Source organism: Gobio gobio (assembly GCF_949357685.1).
Source record: "Gobio gobio genome assembly, chromosome: 1".
NCBI lineage: Eukaryota > Metazoa > Chordata > Actinopteri > Cypriniformes > Gobionidae > Gobio > Gobio gobio.
The window spans coordinates 62,346,299-62,363,509 of record NC_137097.1 but is presented as its reverse complement, the minus strand read 5'-3'; the positions used below and the strand labels follow the sequence as shown (position 1 = coordinate 62,363,509).

Here is a 17,211-nt window from a genome sequence, read left to right as displayed (position 1 = left end):
ATAATAGAAGTCCACAACATAACGATAACGGCACAGAAAAACGATATTGAATCACTTTCAGAATGTTTTTTTTTTTTCAGCTGATGAATGGTAAAAACATTGACAGCCAATCAGAATCCACCCTGCTTTAATGCGCTCAAGCATTTAAAGCGGGAGACATCACAACAGCACGCGCTTGGCGTTTGTATGGACGCTGATATAGTAGTTTTGTCTTGCTATCACCAGACCAAGCTCAATTTAAAGCTACACTATGTGATATTTTCCCCCATCTAGTGGTGAACTGTATATGACCATCCAGTGAATTTTAGTTTCTGTTCCTCTCAATTCCGATTTCGTTTTAACTCCTACGGTGGCCGATTTAGTCCAAGATTAACATGGCTTCCAGCTTGACCTCGTCCACATTCGACACGGTGCCATCGAGTGTTAAAACGCGAAAGGTGAAGCTTGAATTTACGGGTATGTCCCTCTTTGGCTAATGTACTTTCAAGATGGAGGGGCAACATGGCGACCTGCATTCGAACCCCTTACCCGTATGTATGTTCAATGGCATATTATAAACTTACGAGAATACTTTATTACTTGAAAGAAGTAAATATACATTGATGAGCACATATATTTTTGAAATAACTAAGTGTTTTTAGCTAAGAATAAACTAAAAAAGTTACACAGTGTAGCTTTAAGATTGAACATTGGTCTTGGCAGTCTGCTATGTGTTTTCTACTGCACAAGAGGCGTGATAAACCAGCATAAATTAAATGACTGTACGCAATTGGATAGTCCTTCAACCAATCAGACCTCAAGAGGTGTGATAAACGAGCATAAATTAAATGACTCTGTACGCAATTGGATAGTCCTTCAACCAATCAGACCACAAGAGGCGTGATAAACGAGCATAATTCAAATGATTCTGTACGTAATTGGATAGTCCTTCAACCATTCAAACCACAAGAGGCGTGATAAACGAGCATAATTCAAATGATTCTGTACGCAATTGGATAGTCCTTCAACCAATCAGACCTCAAGAGGTGTGATAAACGAGCATAAATTAAATGACTCTGTACGCAATTGGATAGTCCTTCAACCAATCAGACCACAAGAGGCGTGATAAACGAGCATCAATTAAATGATTCTGTACGTAATTGGATAGTCCTTCCACCATTCAAACCACAAGAGGCGTGATAAACGAGCATAATTCAAATGATTCTGTACGCAATTGGATAGTCCTTCAACCAATCAGACCTCAAGAGGTGTGATAAACGAGCATAAATTAAATGACTCTGTACGCAATTGGATAGTCCTTCAACCAATCAGACCACAAGAGGCGTGATAAACGAGCATCAATTAAATGACTCTGTACGCAATTGGATAGTCCTTCAACCAATCAGACCACAAGAGGTGTGATAAACGAGCATAATTCAAATGATTCTGTACGTAATTGGATAGTCCTTCAACCAATCAGAGCACAAGAGGCGTGATAAACGAGCATCAATTAAATGACTCTGTACGCAATTGGATAGTCCTTCAACCAATCAAAGCTCAAGAGGTGTGATAAACGAGCATAATTCAAATGACTCTGTACGCAATTGGATAGTCCTTCAACCAATCAGACCACAAGAGGCGTGATAAACGAGCATAATTCAAATGATTCTGTACGTAATTGGATAGTCCTTCAACCATTCAAACCACAAGAGGCGTGATAAACGAGCATAATTCAAATGATTCTGTACGCAATTGGATAGTCCTTCAACCAATCAGACCTCAAGAGGTGTGATAAACGAGCATCAATTAAATGACTCTGTACGCAATTGGATAGTCCTTCAACCAATCAGACCACAAGAGGTGTGATAAACGAGCATCAATTAAATGATTCTGTACGTAATTGGATAGTCCTTCAACCAATCAGACCACAAGAGGCGTGATAAACGAGCATCAATTAAATGACTCTGTACGCAATTGGATAGTCCTTCAACCAATCAGACCACAAGAGGTGTGATAAACGAGCATAATTCAAATGATTCTGTACGTAATTGGATAGTCCTTCAACCAATCAGAGCACAAGAGGCGTGATAAACGAGCATCAATTAAATGACTCTGTACGCAATTGGATAGTCCTTCAACCAATCAAAGCTCAAGAGACGTGATAAACGAGCATAAATTAAATGACTGTACGCAATTGGATAGTCCTTCAACCAATCAGACCACAAGAGGCGTGATAAACGAGCATAATTCAAATGATTCTGTACGTAATTGGATAGTCCTTCAACCATTCAAACCACAAGAGGCGTGATAAACGAGCATAATTCAAATGACTCTGTACGCAATTGGATAGTCCTTCAACCAATCAGACCTCAAGAGGCGTGATAAACGAGCATAAATTAAATGACTTTGTACGCAATTGGATAGTCCTTCAACCAATCAGACCACAAGAGGCGTGATAAACGAGCATCAATTAAATGACTCTGTACGCAATTGGATAGTCCTTCAACCAATCAGACCACAAGAGGTGTGATAAACGAGCATAAATTAAATGACTCTGTACGCAATTGGATAGTCCTTCAACCAATCAGACCACAAGAGGCGTGATAAACGAGCATAATTCAAATGATTCTGTACGTAATTGGATAGTCCTTCAACCATTCAAACCACAAGAGGCGTGATAAACGAGCATAATTCAAATGACTCTGTACGCAATTGGATAGTCCTTCAACCAATCAGACCTCAAGAGGCGTGATAAACGAGCATAAATTAAATGACTTTGTACGGAATTGGATAGTCCTTCAACCAATCAGACCACAAGAGGCGTGATAAACGAGCATCAATTAAATGACTCTGTACGCAATTGGATAGTCCTTCAACCAATCAAAGCTCAAGAGACGTGATAAACGAGCATAAATTAAATGACTCTGTACGCAATTTGACAGTCCTTCAACCAATCAGACCACAAGAGGCGTGATAAACGAGCATCAATTAAATGACTCTGTACGCAATTGGATAGTCCTTCAACCAATCAAAGCTCAAGAGACGTGATAAACGAGCATAAATTAAATGACTCTGTACTCAATTGGATAGTCCTTCAACCAATCAGACCACAAGAGGCATGATCAACGGGCAACGACCCATCGCTTCTCTATCCGTCGCTATGATCCGTCTTGTTAAACCCGCCAATAGCACGCCAGGTGGATAAGCCAGTCTGTGATTGGTTCGCGTTAAAGTGGAACAGAAGCAGTAGAAATGTATGTACAGGTTTCCAGACTGAGTTGCAGGGCGAAATCAAATCGCCGGCAGATCAGGCTAGGTTTACCCAGTCTAATAGTAGTTGTCTTTATAGTTATCGTTCTTGATTGGGACGGGCCTTTAGGTTTATTATTTTACTATTAATTTAGTTTAAAAAGCTATATGGCCAAGTATTAACAAATAGTAGGCTATACCTTAGCTATATAAGATAGAAACTGCAAAATGTTTTGCCTTATTCTTTGAATTGTAGCCTACACCGCACAGGAGCACTTCAGAAGTTCTCTGCAACATCTGAAACTGGAAGATGAAAAAGGCACAGTGACATACAGTAGGAAACCACAAACAAAAGTTCATATTTGTAACTTTTAATCTTTAAAGCCACTTACTACTGCACTAAATGTCAGCTGCAGTCATTTATAGAATCAGTCATGCATGGGAAAGTCACATGAAAAAAATTTTTCGGTCTGAAAGTGTTATAGATATATCTTTTTAATTCTGTAATTTAGTATAAGAAAAAGGACAATTATTTCAGGCTATTATTTCTATTCACAATGCATTCAGGTCCTCCCTTTGCTTTAACACCTGTGCTTACTGTATATCATAATGTGAGGAAACTTTCTCTTCTCTTCATTGTTATATTATGTTGTTTATTTTGTTGTATATACTCTTAAGAATGTTCACATGAGCAATTTAATTGAATGTGAGAATTTAACACATGATGCCATATGTGATGTTTGGCAAAGAGAGAACCTTGTGATGCCATCTCAAACGACTAATCAGATTTCAGATAACTTGAGGTTTAGACCTCCTACATAAACAGGAACTTCTCATATAAAATCAACTGGCTGCCCTTCACTGCCACAGACATCAACTTTCACGCTATTATGTAATATATCTCTAATGCTCCAGAATAAATTTGGTGAGTTGATATAATTGTGTCTGTTCTAATATGTGTTCTTTAAAATTTGAGCCTAAATACAGGAATGCATTATACGTAGGTTTTTGTGATTTTTAACCATTTTTGATTAAATAGCTTTTACATTCAGAATAAGCACCTAATTTGTAGAACTCTGCTTAGAATTGAATTAAATGGAACCTAAGTGACTTATATTGAAAGTATTCCTTTATCAGTTGGATAATTGTTCCGTTTGTGGTTAACTTTTTTAATTGGGTCTTTTCAGTTGCATGCTGAATTATGCGTTGAAATCTGGAAGTGTGTGTACATACAGTCCTGTACAAGAATGATGAAACGCACTGGAATCATCTGCATTTTCTTGGCTTTTTCAGTGGAACTTAACACCAGTTTACAGGGTGAAACATGCTTCTCAAATCTGCACTTTCATTCACAATGGATTTTACATGTACTTCCAAAAATATGTGACCATTTTCCTGTTTCCTGTTTCAGCTCTGACAAAAGAGCTCACCTGTGTGGCAGATTACTGGATTACCATCAACTGCTCTTTAAAACTACCAGACACATCCACTAGAAACATATCATACTGGCTGGAATTACGTTGGAACCTTGACTTGTAAGTAGTACCATTGTCTGTTTAGTCATTCATACACTATTTCTTTCAGTTGATTTGTATGCCAATGTAAATGTGCATTACCAGTGAAGATCCAGATCATCCCAATGGGCCGTATAGATGCCCACTCCAGAGAGCACGAGAAGATCACACCTGTAGTTTCACAGTAAATAAGGATAACAACGCAACGACTAGTGTTGATGTTTATGCTGTGACACTTCATTATTTGGAAAACGGCAATAAGAATTCGTCTCTGTTGGATGATGATTTTCGTCCGGCAAAAAACAGTGAGTAGATCTTTATGTAACTAAAGACATTTTTTTTCCCTTCTTCTTATATTTCATGTACATGAAGCTTCTCTCTTTTCCCAGTTAAACCAAAACCCCCATTTAATCTGATGTTACAATTTGCAAATGGGACGTATTGCTTCTTTTGGAAGAACGGATATGAAGATCATTTTTACAAAAATTCTCTACCCATCGTGTACACATTCCTGTACTTCAAAGATGGAGATCATGACAGCGTAAGATTAATTAGTTATGATTCAGCTGTAAATGTCCACCATTCATGGTGCATGTTCTCAGAGAACATCCTCTGTTTCACCCACATCAAAACGCCATCTATATGTGTGTTCTTGCTTTGAAAATGAATGTTTTCTATGAATGGTTACACATTAATATTATGTTTTTCAGGAGGTCAGTGTTCAAGATGAAAAGATTCAGATTGATGAAATGAAGCTTGATCCGGGCACTGTGTACACCGCTATGGTGAAGACTGGGATACACGAAGATGTGAATTACAGTGGAACTTGGAGCGACTGGAGCAGCGCAGTCAAATGGAAGACGGCATACAGAGGTGAATACTGTGGTACTGATTTATATCTACACTCTCATGTACTTGAGTTTTAATCTATCTGTTTGATGTGAGCTTAAAGGTGCAGTAAGCGATTTCTGAGAAATGTTGTTAAAAGTGAATCAGATCGAGCAGCACAACACTCAACTCATGATGGGGGAGGAGAGAGAGAGTGAACAAGAGGGAGATTTAAAGAAAGACTGTAGAAAGAGAGATGGCTGAGAGACAAAAGAGAAAATATCACTGGAAAAAGACGGGTTATGATCAGGCAAGGGCTTTAGGGCCCGTGTTAGTATTAGAAAAGCTTTCAGGGTTCCCGCCGGGTCTTAAAAAGTCTCAAATTTAAAAATAAAAAATGTAGGCACTAAAAGTCTTAAAGTATTGAGTTCTAGGTCTTAAATCATTTTAAACAGATCTTAATTTTTCTAAGTCCATGTAACGCTACCTCTACTGCTCATTGAAATGCTCCAACAGAGTGTGTGTGTCTGTGTGTGTGTTTTATTCCGGGGTGTTGTAGTTCTTTGTTTCGCTAGTCTAAATATGGTTCCCTGTATTACAACTGCAAATAAGACCAACATGCATCTTATATTGCAGCCAATCAGCTTTCGTGTTATTGTCTCTTTCGGATTGTAAACACACACATAAAACAGATTTTATTCTTCAATCATAGTTCTTCCAGTTCCGCGATTGTGAAAGCTAAGGCGAATCTTTCTCACCTGCCATCTCGCATAATGACCAAATAAAAGTATGATATTCCTGATAGTATTAAAAAAGTGTTAATAAAAGTGATGTAAACCGATGACGAAACGATGTCAGACCGGCTGCGGATTCTGTTCATGCGTTTGTTGCCTGTCAGCGCTCGTGCGAGTATACAAATGTGTTCTATTTCTAGGCGTATTGCCCTTGAATTATCAAATACACACATTATTATGCCCATAATGGCGGTTATGTCTTGAGTAAAATAGTTTGGGACATGTGTCAGGATCTGCACATTTCTGTAGGTCTTAAAGTGAAAGCAACCTAATATAGCCTATTCATGCGGACCATGTGACGTCACAGCTGCACTTTCAATCTATGGGCGCAGCAGCCACAACTTGAGGAAGATCAACGAAACACTCCAGAAAGGTTCACAACAAGGTTACAATATGCCTGGGATATGTTGTGCTGGTAGCTGTTGTGAGAATTACCGAACTATAACTTTATTCGATCCAAAGGAGTAAGTAATGTTGTCCAATGACGTGTTTGCATTTAGATATTTTATTTTATTGTATTGTATTTTATTTTTATGTTAGGCAATATATTTTTTGGTAACACTTTCTCTGTTGTATGGCAATGGATTATGTATATATATATATATAAAATAGTGTGTGTGTGTGTGTGTGTGTGTGTGTGTGTGTGTGTGTGTGTGTGTGTGTGTGTGTGTGTGTGTGTGTGTGTGTGTGTGTGTGTGTGTGTGTGTGTGTGTGTGTGTGTGTGTGTGTGTGTGTGTGTGTGTGTGTGTGTGTGTGTCTGTGTGTGTGTGTGTGTGTGTGTGTGTGTGTGTGTGTGTGTGTGTGTGTGTGTGTGTGTGTTTTATTCTGGGGTGTTGTAGTTCTTCTTTCGCTAGTCCAAAAAAGAAACATTTTATATATATACAGGTGATGGTCATATAATTAGAATATCATCAAAAAGTTGATTTATTTCACTAATTCCATTCAAAAAGTGAAACTTGTATATTATATTCATTCAATAAACACAGACTGATATATTTCAAATATTTATTTATTTTCATTTTGATGTTTTTAACTGACAACTAAGGAAAATCCCAAATTCAGTATCTCAGAAAATTAGAATATTACTTAAGACCAATACAAAGAAAGGATTTTTAGAAATCTTGGCCAACTGAAAAGTATGAACATGAAAAGTATGAGCATGTACAGCACTCAATACTTAGTTGGGGCTCCTTTAGCCTGAATTACTGCAGCAATGCGGCGTGGCATGGAGTCGATCAGTCTGTGGCACTGCTCAGGTGTTATGAGAGCCCAGGTTGCTCTGATAGTGGCCTTCAGCTCTTCTGCATTGTTGGGTCTGGCATATCGCATCTTCCTCTTCACAATACCCCATAGATTTTCTATGGGGTTAAGGTCAGGTGAGTTTGCTGGCCAATTAAGAACAGGGATACCATGGTCCTTAAACCAGGTACTGGTTGCTTTGGCACTGTGTGCAGGTGCCAAGTCCTGTTGGAAAATGAAATCTGCATCTCCTAAAGTTGGTCAGCAGCAGGAAGCATGAAGTGCTCTAAAACTTCCTGGTATACGGCTGTGTTGACCTTGGACCTCAGAAAACACAGTGGACCAACACCAGCAGATGACATGGCACCCCAAACCAACTTTATGTGGAAACTTTACACTGGACCTCAAGCAACGTGGATTGTGTGCCTCTTCTCTCTTCCTCCAGACTCTGGGACCCTGATTTCCAAAGGAAATGCAAAATATACTTTCATCAGAGAACATAACTTTGGACCACTCAGCAGCAGTCCAGTCCTTTTTGTCTTTAGCCCAGGAGAGAAGCTTCTGACACTGTCTGTTGTTCAAGAGTGGCTTGACACAAGGAATGCGACAGCTGAAAACCATGTCTTGCATACATCTGTGCATAGTGGTTCTTGAAGCACTGACTCCAGCTGCAGTCCATCTCCCCCACATTTTTGAATGGGTTCTCCACGGTGCAGTTATCCCTATTGCTTGTACACTTTTTTCTACCACATCTTTTCCTTCCCTTCCCCTCTCTATTAATGTGCTTGGACACAGAGCACTGTGAACAGCCAGCCTCTTTTGCAATGACCTTTTGTGTCTTGCCCTCCTTGTGCAAGGTGTCAATGGTCGTCTTTTGGACAACTGTCAAGTCAGCAGTCTTCCCCATGATTGTGTAGCCTACATAACTAGACTGAGAGACCATTTAAAGGCCTTTCCAGGTGTTTTGAGTTAATTAGCTGATTAGAGTGTGGCACCAGGGGTCTTCAATATTGAACCTTTTCACAATATTTTTGAAATAAATCAATAATTTTCTGTGATACTGAATTTAGGATTTTTCTTAGTTGTCAGTTATAATAATCAAAATGAAAATAAATAAACATTTGAAATATATCAGTCTGTGTGTAATAAACTGTGAACAGGTTTCACTTTTTGAATGGAATTAGTGAAATAAATCTACTTTTTTACCTGTATATGTATATTTCTATAGTAGCGCCCCCGAGAATAAGGTGGATATTTCTATCTCATATATATATATATATATATATATATATATATATATATATATGAGATAGAAATATCCACCTTATTCTCGGGGGCGCTACTATAGAAATGCCTGGAAAAATAAGTTGCCGTCACAGATTTTAAGGTACAAAACATGAGCTAACCTCAAAGATCAAAGAGTTTTTCTATGTACACAAAATGACTATTTCTCTCAAATATTGTTCATAAATCTGTCTAAATCTGTGTTAGTGAGCACTTCTCCTTTGCCCGAGATAATCCATCCTCCTCACAGGTGTGGCATATCAAGATGCTGATTTGACAGCATGATTATTGCACAGGTGTAAAAGGCAATAAAAGGCCACTCAAAAATGTGCAGTTTTACTGTATTGGGGGGGGGGGTCCGAAAACCAGTCAGTATCTGGTGTGACCACCATTTGCCTCACGCAGTGCAACACATCTCCTTCGCGGGAGAGTTGATCAGGTTGTAGATTGTGGCCTGTGGAATGTTGGTCCACTCCTCTTCAATGGATGTGCGAAGTTGCTGGATATTGGCAGGAACTGGAACATGCGGTCATATACGCCGATCCAGAGCATCCTAAACATGCTCAATAGGTGACATGTCCGGTGAATATGAGGATTGAGCTATGAGGAAGTGCAAAATTTACTAATACTTCAGTTACTGTTCAATTTGAATGAATTTATTTGCTTTGTAATTTTGTGATTCTTCATTTCCTTTGTACGTTTTTTTTTTTTTTTTTGCTCGATATAGGTCTTAAATGTAATTCATAATGGTCTTTAAAAAGGTCTTATAAAGTCTTAAATTTAACTTGATGAAACCTGCAGAAACCCTGGCTTCCCAGTCCTTAGCGGGAAGGCCTGAAAATAGATACTGAGGTAGCTTTGTTTTTGATCCATATATGTTGGGGGTGGAGCAATAAAGGGAGGGGTGTGTTTGTTTGGGTCAATTTCAAAAATCAACAGTGTTTTTCATAAATCTTTTACTAAACTTTGAAGTGAATCCATCCTTGGTTGTCCAGTTGAATCTTTTTTCTTTATTTGTATTTAAGATGAGCCCAATCAAGTTGGCAAGATTGTCATTGGAGTGATTGTAATGCTTGGACTTTTGATTCTGCTTATATCTGTTCCTGCTGCAAGGTAATTGTTTATCATATACACCTGCTATTATATTTACTGCAAAATGATGCAGTGCACCAACACCAACAGGTGAGACAGGAAAGATAACTGGAAATAAAATGTGACATTTATGCATTACAGATTTAAGATGAAAGAAATTGCATGGGTGCCGACACCGGCAACGTACTTCCAGCCCCTTTATCAAAATTACCAGGGCAATTTTCAGGTAAGATTTCAGACTTCAAATTGACCAGGGTTTCCCAACTGAAGGTTTGAACCCTTTGGTGGTTCATGAAATGACTACAAGGGGCTTGTTATAAAAGTTGCAAAAATTAACATGAATAAATAATTTGCAAAAGTATTACTTTTAAAGAAAATAAATAGATACATAGATAGATATGTGACTCTGGACCACAAAACCAGTCATAAGGGTCAGTTGTTTTAAACTGGGATTTATATACAATCTGAAAGTTGAATAAATAAGATATAATTATTTGAAAATCTGAGGGGGAAAATCTTCTTTAAAGTTGTCCAAATGAAGTCCTTAGCAACGTATATTACTACTGCTAATACATTTTTTGATATATTTAAGATAGGAAATGTACAAAATATCTTCATGGAACTTAATATCCTAATGATATGTGGCATAAAAGAAAAATCGATACTTTTGACCCATACAATGTACTGGTGGCTATTCCACAAATAAACCCATGCGACTTATGACTGATTTAGTGGTCCAGGGTCACATATTTGTTTTTAAGTGTATTTTATTAAAACAAGTATAAATATGTTATATATATTTACAGTATAAGTATATAATATTATAATAATTAATTTATATTACATTTCAGAGGTTCTGAATGTTTTACAAGGTATAATTGTTTTTTTTACACATGACTTTTGCTCCTTTGGCTTTTTCGTGTACATCCGACTAATATATATATATATATATATATATATATATATATATATATATATATATATATATATATATATATATATATATATATATATATATATATATATATATATATATATATATATATATATATATATATATATATATATATATATATATATATATATATATATATATATATATATATATATATACACACACACACACACACACACACACACGTATGTATATACATAGATGTATGTATGTATGTATGTATGTGTGTGTGTATATATATATATAGTTGGATGTACCTTCAGAACCTATGAAATTTAATATAGATTAATTATTATAATATTATATACTTATTATAATAATTGTATGTATTAATTAATGACCAGTATATTTATATTTACAGTACAATACTGTATATATTTATACTTTTTTTTTTTTTTTACATATATTTACATATATAATTGTGTAAGATATAACCTCATATTCATATCAGATTAATATTTCCTCTTTTATTTTCCAATTTTTTCCACAAGTATTGGGTTTTGTCAAAAAGTCCTTTGCAAGACATTCATGTCATGGAAGACTTTTCAACAATCGACAAGATTTCCGAGGTCATAACTACATTACAGGATCAGGTAGAGAAAACGGGCATGTATCCCAAAGCACAATGCCATCAACCCTATGTGGGCCCCACAGCTGAGGTCTGGGCCCCACGCCAAATGCCCGATACATGCAGTGAGACCAGTATCCCGTGTGAGGAATTTTCTTTGTTCTGTGGAGAGTTGCCAGATAAAGTGGACAGCCTCATGCAGTCTCTCAGCGTGGCGTGTCTGAGTGGAGATGTTCTCTCTCTGAAGGACTCTGCTCTTAGTCTTGAGAGTCTTGAGGACTGCGAGGCCTCTGAAGCACCAGTTATCATTAACCCAACGCCTATGTGTTTGAAACAAGACTACTGCACTCTCACAGACACTCCTGCAGGCCCCGTCCCCACCATCACCAGAGATATAGAGCTGGATGAAAACAACTCCAGTGCTCCAGACATCTAGACGTGGACATTATGAACGGACATATAATGCTTATCATTTGTTCAGATGTTTGAAGAATGACTGTATACAACCTTATGTTGTAGAACAAAATGTAAAGGCATTTTCAAATGATGTTAAGAAGAAATACTTATTCTTCAATGAAAACAAGTTACGAGGTGTTATAGTAGCCTATGCCTCCACAGCTGACAGTTTAATTGAGGTTTTGTGTGCAGTCATTTGATTCTCTAGATTATGTTTTTCATTAAGTAACATTATATTGCTATTTGTGAAACTTGTACTGGGAAGGAAATTAAAATGGTGTGTATTTCATGTGGAAAAGCCACCCTTGAACCGATAACAATTTCACATAGAGGAATAGCAGATGTTATTAAGCAATTCACAGACACCAATGTTTTTACACTTTGTAAAAAAAAAAAAAAAAAAAAAAAAAAAAAAAAACAATATGTGAGGAGTATGAAATAATTTAGCATCATGTATTATTAAATCAGCACGCCACCAGTGGACTCTAGAGCAGTGGAGAGGTGTTCTCGGAGTGAAGAATCACGCATCTCTGACTGGCCATCCGATGGACAAGTCTAGGTTTGGCCGTTGCCAGGAGAGAATGGTACTTGCCTGACATTGTGCCAAGTGTAAAGTTTGGTGGAGGGGGGGGGGGGGTTATGGTGCGGGGTTGTTTCTCAGGGGTTGGGCTTGGCCCCTTAGTTCCAGTGAAAGGAACTTTTGGACATTTCCATCCTCCCTACTTTGTAGGAACGGATGGCCCCTTCCTGTTCCAACATGACTGCGCACAAGTGCACAGAGCAAGGCCCATAAAGACATGGATGAGCGAGTTTGGTGTGGAGGAACTTGACTGGCCTGCACAGATAGAACACCTTTGGGATGAATTAGAGCGGAGACTGCGAGCCAGGCCTTCTCGTCCAGCATCAGAGCCTGACCTCACAAATGCGCTTCAAGAAGAATGGTCAAAAATTCCCATAAACACACTCCTAAACCTTGGGGAAAGTCTCATAACCTCTGTTATAGCTGCAAAGGGTGGGCCAACTCCATAGTAAACCCTATGCATTAAGAATGGGATGTCATTATATTTCATGTGAATGTAAAGGCTGGCGTCCCAAAACTTTTGGCAATATAGTGTAAATATTTGTATTATATATTAAATTTAAATATATTGTAAGTTTAAAGCAGTTAAAATGTTTGATCAACAGGTAATTAAGTTGAACCAAACCATTTAAAGATAAGTCATTTCTTGACAATTAAAAGTGTAATAGCCCACTGAATCATTCTCAGACTTAATGCTGAGAAGAACAATGAAACCACTTGGGAGAGAACTGTTAGGTGACTTATTTCTTAGCACAAAAGAGGACAGTGGCTCAAGAGGATTACCAAATCATTGTTTTAAGTGTGAAAATATAGCAAACGTAACACAGAAATGCAAAAACAATGGGCTTTTGACAAGGCCCCTGAAATAATCAGGCCTTCATTTTAAGCTTTCATTTAGTGATGAGTGATTTTTTTGCTAGACAAAGAGCAAGAGAACTACCAGGCGAGTGTCTCAGAGCCAGCAAAAGCTATGAAAAGAGTGAGTGTTTATCTCACAGAGTAAGATGCAGCCTGCAGTAGGCGACATGCATGGTTGTTGTCCACACTGGAACTACCTACTGTGGCCAAAGCACAATAAAGTCAATTAGGCCCATATTTACAAAATATAGACTACCCATACTCTGGTCTCAAATCTAGGGTGCAGGCCTACTCATTTCTTACTCAATCCTTCATTTAAACAAAATTGGCTAATTTACTTATTTTATAGATATTAATGACAAATTATATCGTTTTTTGTTTTTTTTTGGTCTGGATTGGTACATACATAGGGGAGCGCGGGGCACAACCTAACGCGGGGTTAGTTGTAACACGCATGTTTTAACCCTTTCCACACATGCCAGAATGACGAAACTTAGTGGATTTACTAGTTGCCATATCAACATTATTTAGAGAAAAAATAGTGGCAAAATTAAAAAATCTCTGGAAGATATCCCTGAACATGTATTTAACCATAGCAAAAGTACATTTACTACTTAAGTTTAGTTTTGTGCCCAGTTGTGCTGGTGGGGTGTGTTGTAACACTGCGTTACAATGAGCCCCTATTAGAAATATGCCATTATATTCTATACTTTTATGAATTCTTTTGAGTAACCATGAGAAAAGGGTGAATAATGTCTGAGAGTTAATGTTCAGAAATTATTCATTATTATTATGTTTTGAACTATGCTGTATAGCTGTATTTAGCGATGTGTTTGTAGTCAAATTCAAAAATGCTTATATTTTTAATGATTAAAAAATGCCATTATTTTATTTTAAAAAGTTAATAATTGTATTTTGTTGACTAAATATTTTAGTTTTTCTTGTATATTTTTTTGATTATATCAGGTAACATTTTAAGCTGTTATTTGGTCATGTTACATTGTGCCCCACCACATGTTACAATGTACCCCACCTATGGGGCATTTTATCACATTTCACTTCCATTCTTTCGGGGGAAATAAATAAAAAAGTAAACACTGTATTAATGAAACAAAACCACATAATTGTACTAGACATTTGTGCAATTAATGTGGGAAACAATAAATACTCTGAACCCCAGGTGGATTTACCAAATGTGGGAAACAATAAATACTCTGAACCCCAGGTGGATTTACCAAAACTGAGAAAGTCAAAAAGCGTTACCCCGCTCTCCCCTACACTCACCAGCCACTTAAAGGGGTGGTAAACCACGATTTCACTATTCTAACTTTAGCTAGCGTGTAATGTTGCTGCTTGAGCATAAACAACATCTGCAAAGTTACAACGTTCAAAGTTTAAAGCAAAGGGAGATATTTGCTTTTAAAGAAATCAGTTTCTAAGAACTACAGCAAACGGCCAGCAGGCGACTACACACATTCCTCCAGGGTTGGTGACATCAACAGGCTCAATATTTACATAAACCCCTCCTCGGAGAATAAAAATAAGGGAGGGTGAGGCCATTTTGTATTGCGGCGCTGTTGTGGTATAGTAGGCTGGAGTGTTGTTGCCGCGATGCCGAGGAAACGCTGTTATTTTCATCCGGATTGCAGGTCTGGGGTACTTGCTCTGTTCAGCCTTCATAGGGACGGGGGTGCGTTGCAGAGCGTTTAACATACAGCATGTTATATGCACGTGTGTTTGAGTCAGCGGGGAACAGGCGCGCGCAGGGCTCTCTGCAGCACATCTAACAGAGGAAAACATCCACCGTCTTCGCGATTTCAATGCCAGATTTGCACAACGTCAGCTGCGTGAAAAAAACACTGCCGATGCGTGGATGCACGACGCGCGCGCTGCTCATTTCACGGAGGACAACACAAACTTCCACAAACTTCGCGAGTTCAATACAGGATATGCACAACGGCTTGTCCTGAAAGCTGGATTTACAAACAGAAGCTGTTTACGGGCCACAACCTGTAAGTCTGATTTATTTTTCATCTATGTGTTTTCCTGTAATAGGTTAATTGTACGTTGTAGCAAGGAAGTAAACAGATGACAACGCTGTTCTGCAAACCAGTCTGTTAAATGCTCATTCATACTTAACGTTATCCGACGAACACCTAACGTTACAAACACTAACGTTAAAATCTCAACAGCGAACCTGACATTAGTGTAAATGATTCTTTGATTAGAGCTTTTATGTATTATTTATCTACAGGCTTGCTAAACATGGTTCTGTGTGTGATTTGGCTAAGTTACTAGTTAAAGCCAGTGTTTAGTGTTCGTTTTGGGTTAGTTCTTGCGACAGATATTTGGCTATAATCGTTCTAAAAATACAAAAGTTAAAGTGCCATTCAGTAGCGATCATTATAGATCCGCAGTCTTTACTCTTGAGGACTGAACAGGTTCTGCTCGATCATCTTCACTCAAATGTTCTGGGTCTGATTCGGGCTCATATGGTTTTATTGACGCCGTTGTTTCTAATACTGACCAGAGCCATACACTCTAAAAAAAAAAAGGTTCTATATTGCACCAAAAATGGTTCTTGGCTCGTAATCATAGGGGAACCTTTTTTAGTGCTATATAGCACCAATTTTGGTGCTTCAGTGGTTCTTCAGCGGTTCTTCAGCGGTTCTTCAGAGGTTCTTCACCGGTTCTTTGACTAAGGTGCTATATAGCACCTCTGAAGAACCGCTGAAGCACCAAAATTGGTGCTATAAAGCACTAAAAAAGGTTCCCCTATGATTACGAGCCTTTTTTTTTAGAGTGTACATTTTTAAATATGGATATTTTTCTAACACAAACGCATCGATTCGCTTCAGAAGGCCTTTATTAACACGCCGGAGCCGCGTGGAGCACGTAATTTGACGGACAGATGCATTTTTTATTGACTTCAAAAACCGAGCAACTATTAATGCTATTATAATGCTTGGATTAGCCAGAACATTTTTAATATAACTCAGTTTTTGTTCGTCTGAAAGACGAATGTCATATACACCTCGGATGATTTGAGGGTGAGTAAATCATGGGATAATTTTCATTTTTGGGTGAGCTATCCCTTTAACGGACACGCACACGCAGCGGCCATTGTAAAAAGACCGAAAGTGCACATGAAGCGTGCCATTTGGAACAGGGCCATGGTCAAGACGATCTGGTGAAGTTCAAACTGAGCACCAGAAAAGGGAAGACATTTGATTTAAGTGACTTTGTGTCATGGTTGTTGGTGCCAGACGAGCTGCGTATTTCAGAAACTGCTGATCTACTGGGATTTTCATGCACAACCCATCTCCAGGGTTTACAGAGAATTGTCTGAAGAGAAACACACACACACATTTTTTTTTTTTTTAAATTAAATTATATGTGAAAGGGACACCACTGTTTTATACATTTTTAATGGCACACCAATCCCAATCAATCAAGACTCTCAAGAGTGTGAAAGAATATTGTATGATTTATTACTGATCCAATCAAAAAATCTAAGATATTTGATTATCATCGCCTGATGATCTTTACTGTCTTGGAGGCAGAACAGCTGAAATGTAGCCTATGTTATGATTTATTTTTGTATCTGCATCATGAGTTCAAAATCAACCCCCCTGCAGGACAATGACCCTAAACACTTTTTTTTTTACAAAATGAACTATAAGTAATCTTTACCAGGGTGAACTTCTACAGAGGTGAAAGAAAGGATAGATAGATAGATAGATAGATAGATAGATAGATAGATAGATAGATAGATAGATAGATAGATAGATAGATAGATAGATAGATAGATAGAT

At 37.8% G+C, this 17,211-nt stretch overlaps 1 protein-coding gene across 1 annotated transcript; it reads left to right on the top strand.

Moving 5' to 3' along the window:
• The first annotated feature begins 4,014 nt into the window (after positions 1-4,014).
• On the top strand, positions 4,015-12,343 carry il21r.2 (interleukin 21 receptor, tandem duplicate 2). Its single transcript, XM_079820888.1, has 9 exons — positions 4,015-4,153; positions 4,416-4,545; positions 4,640-4,763; positions 4,848-5,047; positions 5,132-5,283; positions 5,453-5,615; positions 9,913-10,000; positions 10,121-10,205; positions 11,426-12,343. Exons 2-9 carry the CDS (start codon positions 4,476-4,478, stop codon positions 11,936-11,938), a joined length of 1,395 nt encoding a protein of 464 aa, XP_079677014.1. The 5' UTR covers positions 4,015-4,153; positions 4,416-4,475; the 3' UTR covers positions 11,939-12,343.
• The last annotated feature ends 4,868 nt before the right edge of the window (positions 12,344-17,211 follow it).